This window comes from Diadema antillarum, unplaced genomic scaffold (assembly GCF_040938485.1).
Source record: "Diadema antillarum isolate AM-2024a unplaced genomic scaffold, OU_Dant_1.0 seq00000687_RagTag, whole genome shotgun sequence".
In the NCBI taxonomy this organism is placed as follows: domain Eukaryota; kingdom Metazoa; phylum Echinodermata; class Echinoidea; order Diadematoida; family Diadematidae; genus Diadema; species Diadema antillarum.
The window spans coordinates 43,369-58,338 of record NW_027271592.1 but is presented as its reverse complement, the minus strand read 5'-3'; the positions used below and the strand labels follow the sequence as shown (position 1 = coordinate 58,338).

The 14,970-nt window shown below is 40.1% G+C and overlaps 1 protein-coding gene across 1 annotated transcript in view; it reads right to left on the bottom strand.

Annotated features, from left to right (window-relative positions):
* Positions 1 to 8,847: 8,847 nt before the first annotated feature.
* LOC139737249 (uncharacterized) overlaps positions 8,848 to 14,970 on the bottom strand; it is a gene marked incomplete at its 5' end in the record, with an annotated part of 33,390 nt that continues 27,267 nt past the window's right edge. The window contains 2 exons of the mRNA XM_071647926.1: positions 8,848 to 9,178; positions 10,050 to 10,222. Of these exons, the coding sequence (XP_071504027.1) occupies positions 8,848 to 9,178; positions 10,050 to 10,222 (504 nt within the window). The remainder of the gene's footprint in view (positions 9,179 to 10,049; positions 10,223 to 14,970) is intronic.

Sequence of the window (14,970 nt, the reverse complement as noted above, 5' to 3'; positions counted from 1 at the left end):
AGAGTTTGTTTCTCTGCTCAAGGACCACAATACATCCCACAAATCTATACATGGAGCTGTCGATTTATGTACTACATGATGTGAAATTATGAAAATCGTCTGGAATTCCCATGAGTGAAGAACGAGTTGATCGTCGTGTGTCATTCAGCTCATAAAGGAGAATCAAACCCAAACACAGTGATAAGTATGTGGTTTGAGTGAATGCAGTAATATTATTTCGTAGAATACATCAATGTAGTTTGAGGAAAACCGGACACTCAAAATGGATTTTTAAAGTTTTGGTGCCACCATCGCTGGATGAAGAGGCTACAACCTTTTGTGGCGTCACGTATGGGAAACGATATAAATATACAAAGAAAATTCAACGTTGTATTTTCACTTTTTTTAGCACAGTGAAAGAGTACTTGACATCTCTTTCAGAAAGCAAGGGGAATAATATTGCACTTGGCATATAGGTTAGTAACAAGTCGAGGAGATGTATACTTGTCGTTTAAAAGTGAAATTGTGAACTCTCTGTATGTTTTCTTTGTATAGTTGTCCAAATATGTGACGTTACGAACTGAAGTAGTCTTCTGATTCAGCGATGGCTCTACCGAAACCTTAAAAGTTCGTAACTTTTGAACGGATTGTCCGATTGTCGTCAAACTTCGCTAATGTGAACTGCTGATATTACTGCATTCACTCGATGCTCATGTATATTTTGGTTGCATTCTCCATCAACCCCAAAATTTGGCCCACCTTACCTCAACACTACTTTGACAGGATATAAATGTGTACCTGAATGTATCGCAGGACGCCGTAGTTCCCCATTGCCAACGTTCAGTGCAATGTTACACCCAGGCCCATTGATAGAGTAAGTCCATGTCAAAATCGGACACAAAATAAGGTTATGAAATTTTCAAGCTTCCCATGTTCTCACTGTAAAGTGACATTGGTATTGCAGCAAACACACCCGCAAATTAGACAAGGTGACGTCATCAACTGACTACTCTCCCAGTATTTTTTTTTAATATAATTGAAATCACACTTTTGTTCAAGAAGTCAATGCAACTTCTCCCTAAAAATCATCATTGCTTTGTTACCACTCAGGATTTTAGTGTTTTGGAATTACAATTCTGTTGGACTGACTTCACACGATTTACGAAATTCCTCTGTCGGACTGGAGCTTTCACAGCTCTGTGCGCATGAGCAGTGGGTCACGAATCGCAATCGCATACATTGTACCTTCTTTGTTTCGTCACGTCAGCCATCTTCCCTTTCACTGAAGCAGGCACACTGCACACACATAGCCGCGGTCACACCGGCAAAAGATCGAGATCTTAAAGATCGCGATTTTGAAGATCGCGATCTTAAACTTCGCGATCTTTTGCCAGTGTGACCGCGGCTTATGATGCTCCCCCCCCCCCTCTCTCTCTCTCTCTCTCTCTCTCCCTCTCTCTCTTTCTTTCTCCATTTCTTTTTTTTTTCTCTCTCTCTGCTTATTCTTTCTTTATCCTCCGGTGCGACGTTAATGAAATTTGCGAGACTGACTAACCCCAATCACTAAAATCAGTGATTGAAGATAAACCGTTCATTGCACACAGTGCCATAAAGAACTCTATGATCACATATAAATTGTTTTGTCTTTTTACAGGCGCGAACGCCGATGTATTTTTAATATCAATATTCCAGACATGATTTGATGAAACAAAACATATCCGATGACAAACTGACATGTCTCAAGTAACATACAAAAACGAACAAAAAACAAACAAAAAAGAAAATATGGACAGCATGTGAATTGAATAACGCTATGAAAGTGTAAAGGTCGGAGATGTCACGTGAATTACAGGGTCTACAAGCTACACAGATATACAAAATCGATGACATCATCATTAAAAGAAAAAGAAAAAAATCAACAACTATGTAATAATGCCCAGGCTCAAAATAATCACTATTCTTTCTTATTGCCGCGGGCAACCGTCAAGAGTAGTGCGCGGAATGCCAAATGAATACACGTATTTCACGGGAGAGTCTGGTTTTTGAAGTAAGCAAAATGGACGCTTGGCATATGTACGAAAAAGTGCAGAAACAAAAATCCTGTACGCTGGATTGGTTCAGCGACCCAGCGTGCTTTTTGAATTTACCCGGAGTCAAACTATAATTGCAGATGTGCGCACTGAAAAAAACCCCACAAATAACAACAAACAAAGACACAAAGATCGATGTTGAAAAGTGATGGCGTGTCATATTATATTTCGGAAAGTTTCTAATACTTTTAAGGGAATTAACGTGAATGACATAGCTACAGTCATTCCAAATTTGTGAAGAAACCAGGACTAACGGGTTCATTGGAGAAAAAAAAAGAAGAAAAACCCCATAAATGTGGGTATCACTGCATACCAAGGAAAGATCGTCTTCATTGGAATAATACTTATAACTCAAGCATCACGGGAAATGAAAACAGGGCCAACGAAATGAGGAAATATATCATTCTGCAGACTAAGATCATATACGTATCATAGATAATATTGGCATTATTAGGTTGCACAGTTTATTGTAATTCTTTCATGCGTTTAAGTAAATCATTCGACAAAGTTCATCAAATCTCCCAAAAGCAGCATACGAATTTAGCAAACGGTTATGCAGACAGCATCGTTTTGTTTTGTTTTTCTTTCTAAAAATAAAACAACAAAGAGTTGTTGGGTTTTAACATTTTCTCTTAAACGTGTGTTTTCACACATTGCGGCAGTTGAACAAAAAAAAAGAGATGTCTGAGCATAGATGTTAAGGTCATTTGTCAAAACACACATAGTCACAGGCGAGGTATATTTCATCAAGGAGGGTCACGTGACATTGGCGTAAGCTACAAAAGGACGAATGTTCATAGAAGGGCATCCCTGAGATATATCCATTGTCCTCTCTTCGACTAACTCTACTCCTACAATAACAAATACTTACATAGTACAAAATACTGCTGGTTTCTTCCCCATTTACTGAAGTATACCATAGTTTTTCTACAAAAAGGAACAAAAAAAAAAAAGAAACTGAAAGAACCTCGAGACTCAAGTAATAAAAAATGGGTATTTTTTCTTCTTACTACATTCTATATACACATACTGAAATCAGACGGAACCTGAGATTTCAATGAATGGCACGGAGAAATGACACAGGTGTACAATGATCTATACAAAACCAGACGACAGCTTTATCACTCGTTTATGTGCAGTGCGTTATACCGTGAGCATGGCAGCGACTTTGCAATGGAAACAAATAGATTGTGACTATAAAGGGGAAGTCTACACGCTACATATCTCACAAAACTGCGACTCGGCAGATTAAAATTGGTACGAATTGAACACCACTGACCCGACATACACGCCAAAACCATTTAATGAAAAACTACGAACACCACCAGCTTTTGTCGGAGCAGATGACACTATAGCACCTGAACAGCTCCATAACAATGTTTCGCGCCATATGCACATAACAGTAAAGATATTGCTGACACACCAGCGTACCACTACTCGAATAGTATACACATTAAGTGGAGAATATTATGGTATGAATACTTGTGCTGAGCGGAAATCAACGTTGGTGTCGCTGGCTAAAGACATTTAACATATTTCAGGAAATAGCCAAGGAGTTGCAAGTTGCGCTAATTTGATAGCTTCAAAATTGTTATACTTAAAGCTAATTCCACTCATACATTATCAAGTCCCGTCCTCGAAATCTAGGAGTATAGTCAAAATGCACCAATTCCGTTAAAAAAAATGCAGCAAGTTCCAATGTAATGGCAGTTAATAAAGAAGTTTTATGACGCAGCAATTCGAATTCAACTTACCGAAAGATCCTACTGTAATTTGTCTTCTCTTTTTTCCACTGAATTATTTGAACACAGAATGAATTCGAAGCCATCAAACAATACTCAATAATTTACGTTACAGGGATGAATATCACATGCAGTTCACAGCATTTAGTAATGGGCAGCATCGCTGATAATTTCACAACTTGTGAATATACATCTAAAAAAAAAAGAAGTCAACGAGGTCTTCTTACTACAGCTGGCATGCGCGGAAAAAACACACAAATGAAACGAGCAGCTGAAATAAGATAAACATAATTATTTCATTGCTCTCTTTTGGCATTCTTTAATAAGGATTAATTGGCACTATTCAAATGGAATGACTTTGCAGAACAGATAATCTCTACTGCAGCATACATCCGACTGGGCTGCCTCCGCTGATACACGCAGTCTCTATGATATGCTGCTGTATAAGTACATGATGCATATCTCTCCAGTGACATCCCACGAAGTTCATTGAACTTGACCTTTGAACTTGAGGATTGACCGTGCGCCCTCTTTGCTCACAGGAAATATTTCTTGATCAGTTAATGTTAGTTACGATATCATATCCGTGTCAAAGTTAATGGAGTTACACCTGAAAAAAAATAAAATCTTATGGCTACATTTCAGTGACCTTTGCTTTGACCTTTGACACGTCACCATTGTTATTTTGTGTGAACTCTTCATTCATTTCTATACTATAGCCTTCTCACAGAACAAAATTACAATGGGACATTCCTTGCATAAGTTATGGCCGCCAAAGGACTTTTCGACAGAGTACATTTCGACCGTCACGTCGTACATTAATCAGCTAGTGACCGTCGAATCATTTCCATAATTCCAACCGAATCTTGATACCATGCATGGGACATGCACTGCTGAATTCATGGCTAGAAAATGACTATTTTGTGACCAATACCTTTAATCTTGAGCGATTTTCCCATAAATCCATCAGCACAATCACACCCTATATAGCAAACCTGGATCATATCTATCAAGGATTGTTCTGAAATCGTGTCAACTAGACCAGGGGTGTATGGAAGGCGGAGGGGTGGAAAATTGGAAAACACAATACTTGTAGCACCTTCGGGACGGAGGTATGAAAATCGTTACTCGCCTTTGCATCAAAATACATGTATATTCTGGAATGATACACTAGTGCAAAGACATTTATAACCACTATATAAACGTTGGCTGTGTGCCATTAGGGTGTGTTTTGAATACCAGCTGGTACAACCGCTTATCGAGATGCCTCAATAAAAGATAAAATGTAGACAAGCTAAACTTGTAAACCCCATTAACGGCTGGAATGCAGACTAGCTGTTCGTGAACATCAACATCAACTGACATCAAATGAAATCGTACATCAAACCTCGGACACGCGCAAAACGTAGTTGCCTATATCGGTATATGCCTATACGATTTCTGACAAACCAGGACATACCGCCTTGTGCTGCTCAAAAGTCCCGATACGGCGAAGCTCAAGAGGCGATTACGCGCGACAACATTGTTTTTGTGCTTTTACATGCAATGCATTATGCTGAGCGTGTTACGTACGTTTGTTACTCCTGTTCGTCATTACTGAGGTATATCGTGTTCTTTTTCTTCCGTACAGGAAGAATACGGCAGGGCGGACCGCATTGATAAGCGACAAATACAGAACCAAAACTGCACACTGCATGGTAGCTTCTAAGATCTTCTTTCTCCACACAGTTTAAATGACAAAACAGAGTATAGGGGCAAGTATCACATAACTTGAAAAATCCCCCCCCCCCCCCCCCCAAAAAAAAAAAAAAACCTTCGAAGCGATGATAAAAAAGTCAGTCAAACTTATTGTCAAAAAAATGTACAACAATACCACAGGGTAGTATAGGACATCGTACAAGGTAATAACGTCACCGCCATATCATCTCATACAACTGAAACAAATATTGTCGATATGACGGATCTTGAGGTAGATTAGCGGTTCACAGCTTGGAAGATGGCCAGAAGGGATAATTTAAAGGCCAGAAGGGATAATTTAAAGGCCACCGCACCACTATACAACTTTCAGTCGCACGACTGACCGACTTTGGATCCGAAATAAATCACAATGGCCTCAGAATGAACACGCTTGTTTATTTCAAATCCAAAGTCGGTCAGTCGTGCGACCGAAAGCCGTATAGTGTGCGGTGGCCTCAATAGATGTGACACAACATTACGGGGTAATTTTGAAATGACACACCACGCCGGGAGATACGGAAAGAGACTTCATCCGTGAATTTCCCGAGAAATTTGTTCCTCGAAAGACGCAGAAAGAATACCTCCACATCGAGATTATGAAACAAACAAAAACAAAAAACAAAAAATAAAAACAAAACAAAACAAAAGGTTAAGCAGATACGTTATAGAGATCGGTGATTTAGTGCCACAAAATTTCGGGAGGTGCATGCAGTCATCGGTATACATTGAACTTACTCTAGGTGCACCGGGTATTAGAGGATTGATTTAGAAAAAAAAAACAAATAGCAAACCTTTCTGTGGAGGTATACGATATTCTTGCACTTCACATCAGAACCATTGATTCGACACAGGCATTCAAACTCTACCGTACGTGGGACATAAGAATACGCGTCCATATAAAAAAGTAAGATGATATCACTCTTAAATCATAAAGATTTCCAGAACAAACCCTTACTGCAGGCCAATTGTTTTCGAAACGAAATGAAAAAAAAAGTGATATTCAATCGATTTTAAGGTACCTTCGTGTTTTCACCTGCCTGCAGCTTTAAGTGAAAGTTACCGATACATAGTTCGTATCGTTTCTCTGACTTGATGCAAATACGCAAAACAGAAGTGATTTTCATACATAAAAAAAGAAAAAAAGTTTAATACAAGGTATACCTGCATAGATCATCACCCTCAATGTAAAACGGCAATAAAACGCGTAAAAGATTGAAAATTAATTTACACTGAGAAGATCCTCATGTTGCGTGCTTCATAGCTCGTGATTTTCTCTCAGTTGCACTTTTCCTGGTTCTCCCATCAATAACACGAGCTGGTTATGTGTGGCTGAAAGGGTCCTCTTGACCTATCAAACAAAGTCAAAAGTATTCTTGAGTGCCTCCACTACGCTTACCACTTCAAAGCTTACTTTTTTTTTTCATATGGTATACAAGTGGCACTTCATACTCTTTTAACGCGATTAGGGAATCATCGAGAAAACAATACACACACCATCTCTTTTGTCTCTGAAGTCGAACGGATGTCTGAATAATAGCGGTGTGACGCATTTTGGTTTTCTTCTTCTTCTTTTTTTTCTCTGTAACAGCGTAAACGCTACAAGCCCGATTATGGAATAACATTACATCATTTGCTTCAACGCAAAAAAATTTGGTTAGGTGTCAATACAGTGTCCGAAGGCGCGCAAAGGAAGACGAAAATAAAAAAATCGCCATTGTGCGTTTCTCATCTCTCTCCCTCTCTCTCTCTCCCTCCCTCTCGCAGGGTAGCCATGTTGCCATGGTAACAGTGCGGTAACGGAACCCGTATTCAATATATATCATTGTGTTAAGACCGTTGACAAACTTATAGATCTAAAGAGACAGAGAGAGAGAGAGAGAGAGTTAAGTATACAAAAGAAAGAAATGCGGTGACCATCCCTCCATAGACATATCCAGAACAATCACGTGGTCACGCCAACCTGACGAAAATACAATCACTGTGTACTAACCAATCACATCGCGAGATTCGATGCTGTCCTGTCACGGATTACGAAAACACACAAAACTACCACTGGATGCGAATAAAAATACATACATAATAGTCAATACCATACCACATCGTGAAGCGTAATACCGCCTGTCGGGATATCGAGTTCATAATACATGTAATAAGTAAGGCCACTTTATAAAAGGCATTACAGTACTCTTTATAGCACCAGCGTTTGATCTGCACGTTGAAAACTTTGATAGTAAGATAAGAAAACACCTGAGTGACGTCGAAATACCATCAGATCTTCATCTTCTTCCACATCTTTTTTTTTAACAAGCAGCCAGCCTAGAACGAAGTGTCCATGCGAAATAAAAAACAATTAAAAAAAGACCAAAAAAAAAAAAAATAGGTCCACGAGACATCATCATAATATTTACAATGACTTACATAATATCATTACAGCCCTGAGAAAAAACTACAACGTGGTAGGTTGATACACTGTTTCTTTGCTACGATCTACATAAGTTATACCTCGGTGTCGCTTCGTCACTTCTTTACCAGGCGTTCAGACAAGTTGGGAAACTTTTCCCCTCAGACATAATTGGCGGAGAAAGTGTGCTGAAGTATTACAGTATACGTATTCGACCCGTCACCAAGGAGACAGCGGGAAAGAATCCGGGCGCCCTCGCCGTCCTTGAGCAGAGGTTGTTGGTTTTATTTTTTTCTGCTGTGGGATCCTTCGTAACGTAAAAAAGTTATTAGAATTAAAGCTGGCAACGTAACCTACGTATATGTTTTCCTCTTCTTTTTTTTCCTGTAATCAACCAATAATCAACGTATGCTTGATGAAAAAGTATGACTCTTAGATCTACAATTTGTGTAAATTTTTTTGTGTAAAATCTCTCATTGATCCTTCACATGCATAAAAAAGTACCATGACTATCTACAAAAATCAGCGTTTCTGAAAAGTATGAAAGAATATTTTATCGATTTCGAGGAATTTCACATCTCCGGACAAGTATCATTTCTATCTCATCCTCAAGAAATAAACTTCTCATAATCAATTAAAATAAAAACAGTAGTCATACAAAAATATCTGTGCTCATGAATGATTACTTTCCATTGTTTTTCTCTAAAAATCCTACGCACACTACTGAGTATATGATTCTTCGGCGAACAGGATAAGATCAAGATAGAAGGATAAAAAAAGAACTATCTAAAAATAATCCAAAAGGTCGGCGAGAGAGTGGAGGAGTGTGTGTAAAAAGCTGACCGAGGTATAATATCTGCTTCTCCTGCCTAACTAGACATGCTACGTTCTTCCACTACTAGGTTTTGCCATCACCGCCTCCTCCTTCTCCAGTCGCGCCGTCGCCGCCGCTACTGGCCCGGCCGTTGCTCGTTGTCGCTGCCTCGACGCCCTCCTTCGAGCCGTCCGCAGCCGAGCCAGCACCACTTGCATTGCCGCTCCCGCTCCCGTTCCCGTTCCCGTTCCCGTTCCCATTCCCATTCCCGCTCCCGTTCCCGTTTCCCTGAGTGCTTTTGTTGGGGCAGTCGGCCCAGAGGTGGTCGTCAGCCTTGCAGGCGTAGCAGCGTTTCGGCAAGGGCGGCTCCGGGCAGTCTTTGGCATGGTGGCCTGACTGGCCACAGTTGAAGCACCTAAAAAAAAAGGACAAGCGGCAAACGTCAAAAAGTTGATGTGAGCAGGTCACAGATTCCATTATTTTATATGCATCTACCAAACAGAAATCTTAGATCTTCTAGTGAAACATTTCAAATCCAATTTAAAGTATTCGGTAATACAGAATAAAAGAGGAATGGAAAAATCTTTTTCTGTCCATCAGAGAATCTGTAAATTCGTTAATTCCATCAAAAAGTCTTCCACGACACCACATCTTCTACTATGAAGGACATTTCGGTTGGTTATACATGTATTTTTATATTATCAATTTGCATGAATTCACTGTATTATTTTACAAAATAAGACATAAGCTATATTCTGTATCTATATTTTTGATATTCATGAACCGCTAGATGACTACATAGTATGTATTTATAAATCAACACATGTTTATATAGATTTACATATGCGTAATAGTATGGATAGATGGACGGATGTACGTATCTATTCATCTTTTATTCATGTGATATCTCTTCGGGAAAAGCGGCAAGACTAAACGGTCGGGAAATAAGACTACTCTATGAATAGAGAGTTTGACCGTAAAATGAGTCAACTCCATTTGTGTTGAATTTGAGATATCTTCGAGCAAAGCTGCTCAAAGGCAATAAAAAGAGAAAATATGGGATATTCACGATAGTAACTTGAAGAATATTCCGTGTTATGTAAGAAGACATAGTGAGGTAAAACTGCATGAAAATACTTCACTTTGCTTTATCTCATGGTGGACTTACTTCAAATGTTAAAAATGGCGCTTACTACGTTTTGCAATGAAACTCTTCACACATCTATATGTATGTCCACCTGCATTATAGTATATATATATATATCTATAGGAGACATCGAACCCACCTGTTAGCCGTCCTCCTGTGCTTTGGTCTTAATCGTCGCTTGCTTCCTTTACACTCAGCTCCGCCTGGACCCGAGACTACGGTAGCCTCGCGACCTTTCTCGGAGAACTGAAACCTGTACTCGACCTCTTCGTTGGTTTCTAGACTTCTGTACCCAGTCATTTTGATGACTCTCTGCAAGAAAAAAAAATGTGGAGAAGATAGAGAAAGATTAGGTGGGGGGGGGGGGGGGGGTGGGGGGAGGTGAGTAAATGAAAATGTTGCACGTCTAGAAAGTTCATTGAACGATAGTGACAGGTTTTTAAATGTTTTGAAAAGATGATAATGATAATCACAGTCATTACAACATTCTGATAACCTTAAGCAATATACTCAAACGTAAGCATTACTGTTATCACTTTTGAATCTCTGCATGAGCGAAATTCATGAACGAAGGTCACATTTATTGATCATTCACTTGTGTGGATTGGGAGTAATCGAGCTATACACAAAGATCTTGGTAACTCTCTCTCCTCTATTCTCTCCCTCCCTCCCTCCCTCTCTTCTCCGCTCTCCTTCACCCTCTATCTCTTATTTAGCGCCAAACGAGGTTAAATATTTGATGTGTGTGCCCCTCGCGGAGTACTGTTGACCAATCGTGACCTAGTAGAGTGTCAGGAAGTAACCTCCGACCTGCATTATTGACGTTATTCATTGTCAAGTTGGTTCGGATTGCCGATGAACGCAAGGGATGCTGGGAGATTTAGTCTATTCCGGCAGACCCACACGAGACGTTTTTGTCCCAGGGTGCTGCGAACCTTATCAGCGACGTGACTCATTTAACTGACATCAAAACCCTAATTGTGACCATGCTGGTTCATAGCACAATAAATTGACGGCGGTTCACTGTCACTTCTGCTTGACATTCGAATGCATGTTATTAATAAATGTCTCCATAGCATAGTAATAATATAACAGCTTCTTTACGTGGCAAATCATTGTCCATACTTATGCATCACTTAGAAACTTTAGTGTCTTTCTTGTTTCGCTGGGAGGAATGTCGCACAAAGACCAGATACAAAGAACTGCATAGTTTTCACGCCCCTAAGGCCTTCATTTTTGTTTCATAATTTTATCTAAAATCTGAGAAGTTTGGAGTGATCTTTAGCTTCGACGTAGACTAATCATTCGGATTGAGGCAAAGCGCAAACTTCGCACGGACAATATACGCACTGATTCAGATTGGGGTAGGGCAGGGAGTGAGTTCCTATAGCGAGCAGGTGTTTGCACTTGATGAGCGTGTACGGCGCTGCGTGCCGTTTCTGCGCAGAACGTTCAAGTTCACCAAGAAGGAATGCACTATACAAAAAAAAAAGACGGAGAAGACGTTGAACTGAGCGCCAAATGCGGGCACTACGACTTGACCCCTAGGCAAGCCTCATACCAAATCACACACACAGAGATTACTCTAAACATGCATGCCACAGAACTTTATTTTGACAATGACATCTTACAACTGAAAAAAAAAATAGTAGGACCTATATTCATATCGCACCGCGCGTGCTACATCGTGCTCATCAGTGACAAGTTCTGACCAATCTCAACTTTCCTTAGTGATACTCAATTTTTTTTTCAATGAATACAGTGACAAATAAGCTATTCATCAGGTAAATACAATTGAATTGAAGGGGAGAGGGAGGGAGCCGAAACAAAAAACAGATTGCAGTACGCTGTATTAGCAACGGCTACATGAGGACAGCAACACTGCAATGAAAAATCAATTACTTCAATCGCGATTAATTTTCTATTAACTGCAGATATTTTCTTTAGCGGAACTGAGATGCAGGTGGTGAGGAGACACTTTCTAATAAGCAAACTCGACGAAGGGACGATTCGGTAATTCATCTGACATCTGAACAGTATATAGATCATACGTAAACATGCGCGTCATCCAAACAACATTCCACACGTACGTTGACGGGTGAGAAGCGACGGACGGTTGATATAATAAGATTCTATTCTTGGAACCCCCACGCGAACGGTTTATCAACACTGCGACAAATTTAGTAAAATTGCCGTTATCGCTGCCAACAGTAATCGGAGAAACTTTGCGTTTTGACACCACCATCACAAAATGCCTCCCGTATAGTCAATTTACCTCGCATCTGAGTTCAGATGCGCCCCAACATGCATGGAGAACAAATCTCAAGATAGACCCAGCAAGAGCAATGTCACTCAACGAACAGAAAGATAGAATGGTACACGCTTCAGCAAATTCGGACCTAAGATAAGAAAGTTCTAAAACTTTTACGCACAATTTACGAAATAGTCATATTGGTTATTCTATAATCACAATATACATTTTCAATAAGGCTACAGCGTACTCGCCTTTTCCCGTCCTCTTTTTCCACTGTTTTCTTTTTTAAAATTGGAAATGAAATCGATACGAATATTCATCTAAAATAATTCGCATCGCGTTATTGCTGCGTTACAATAATCGTACAAATAATGTCATAAGTGTAAACGGACAGGGGTGCATATCATATATATATACATATATATCGATACAAGAAATAGGCTTATGTCGTTGTTGGGTTATTTTCTAAGTCCTGTATCATTCAAAACCCATGATGGGAATGTGAGATAAACGCATCATTGCATAATTTGCGTTTGCGTGTTTGTGTGTTTGTGTGTGTGCGTGTGTGCGTGTGTGAGTGTGTGCTCGCGCGTGTGAGTACAGCACATGTTCCATGTAAGTCGAGGCATGATTATGAAATAGAGGAATATAAAGAAGGAGCAGAGAAGAATTAAATCACTGGGGAGCGTGAAGATATCCCCTAACAAATTCCACATAGGTGCCATAAATTGGGTTTATTCTAGTGAGTAAACACGGCGTTAACGCGGGCCGGGACAAACTTTTGCTTTCACTATGTTGGAATGCCAAACCGAGAGGGGGTGCGTGTAGGCTATACGGTCTTCTTCCGTGCTTGGAGACGACAAGGAGGTACATCTCGCCTGGCAGTACCTCCTTAGTTGAGGTGAAGCCAAGTGCGCGAAAATGAAAGTGACTCTGCCTTGGCCCACCCTCGGTATGTATGTTATGTCATCAATGTAATGAAACCGAACGGACCGGAATGGGGATCCACTGGCCCCCGCTTTCACTCTCCATTTGGACTCTTTTAACTGCTCCAAAGTGTATGATGACGACAACAGGGATGATTTGTTAACTCGTTCGTCAACGCCAGGACACCCACAACCCTGGGAATTTCCAGCATCACCGCGATCTTCAAAAAGAAGGCATTTGCACGAGAAGCATCACCCCTCTAAAAAAGGCGAGAAGGAAAAGAACGAAGAAGAACATCCTTAGGGAGAGGGGGCGGAGGGGGGGGGGCGGGAGAAAGACAATGTACCTTGATGGATGGGGCATGGGAGGAGGGTGGGGCGCTGGAGAGAAACACAGTACAAAATCAAATCGAAAGGGATGTGATATAATTATTCTCGACTACTGCATGAACAACACAGCTAGGACCGCTGCTCTTTTGTGTTTCCACGCATATAACTATAGCGAGGCTTTTCCCTGTTTTCAGCTGCCATCTTTCGCATGCCATTATGAGGAAAGACAGCGAAATGGGATGGACATTAACGACATTTACGAGTGAAGTGAGTAGGTACACTATGTAATCCATGATCCATTCTTCAAATCAGCCCGACAAGTCCATTCGAGAGAAGCATTAAAAAATGTGGCTGGGACAATACGAAACGGAAGTCCAGTGAAGCCATCTGCTACTATGGTACAGACCGCTGCAATTTGAACGAATTCCCTCTCTTGCGACGAAAAGAGTGTTGTAGTTGTTGTTTCTTTTGGCTTTATAGCGTTCGTCAATCTCGGCAGAAAAGTAAGTGTGGCTTTAGTCATCAGTCTCTTTTCAGGTGTAGCGCCATTTTTTCGCTCTGTCTAACACTACCTGATAATATTATTGCGTATACAGCCATAAGATCACATTTTGTTACAGGCCTAATTATCAGACCCAGAGGAAAAAGAAAACCAACTAGAGTCAAACAACACTTAATAGATTCCAGTGTACAGAGTGTATCCATAATGAGTAGCATTAATACTGCATCACAGCCATACAAAGAAAGATAAAAATTTTGCTGTCACGGAAAAGCAACGAACAATAGGAGTAGCAAAATACACACAAATCGCTCGCTTTCTCTGGATTTCTCGTCCACTCATTTAATTCCAAAATAAAAAATCAGATCATTCAAAAGCCACAAATAAAGCTGACTTGATGGGTCATTATATTACGCTGGCTAGCTTTAAAAACAAAACAAAAAAAACATGAAATTAATGCAGACATAGGCTTGTACATCGCGTTAAAAACGAAATCACAAAACATAATGATATATTTTTAGAGACTAAAATTGGTGAGAATGGCGAGATATACAATGCTTTGAAGCAGAACAATCTAAGTGATAATATAGGACTATTTCTTTTACAAGTTTTTTGTTGTGTTTGCTTCATTTCTTATCAAAAGGTATAATGTCATTCATTATGATGTGATCACTTTGCGAGTATACACACACCGGAGTGACTCATTTAAACAAGTTTCGTTATTTAGGCCTAATCAATTAAATCAAACATTAACTCAAGAAGAGAAATTGATGACAGGAACAAATTCCAAGCCAACAGGCCAGATTCTCGGACCACACAAGGATCTGTAATGAACAACACGGAATGATTATGTAGGCCTATACTGCAAACATGTATTATTGTCATAATGGTATGCAATCATCGATAAGAAGTAATGATGACAGCTTGAAGATAGGCTAAGGTCACTGGGCACCGAACGGTCAACCACCTGAGATGACCATCGCACGTTACATATTTGAATAGTGCAAGCGGTCAAGCCTTGCTCGAGGGTCCGAGCGATGGCCGGAGGACA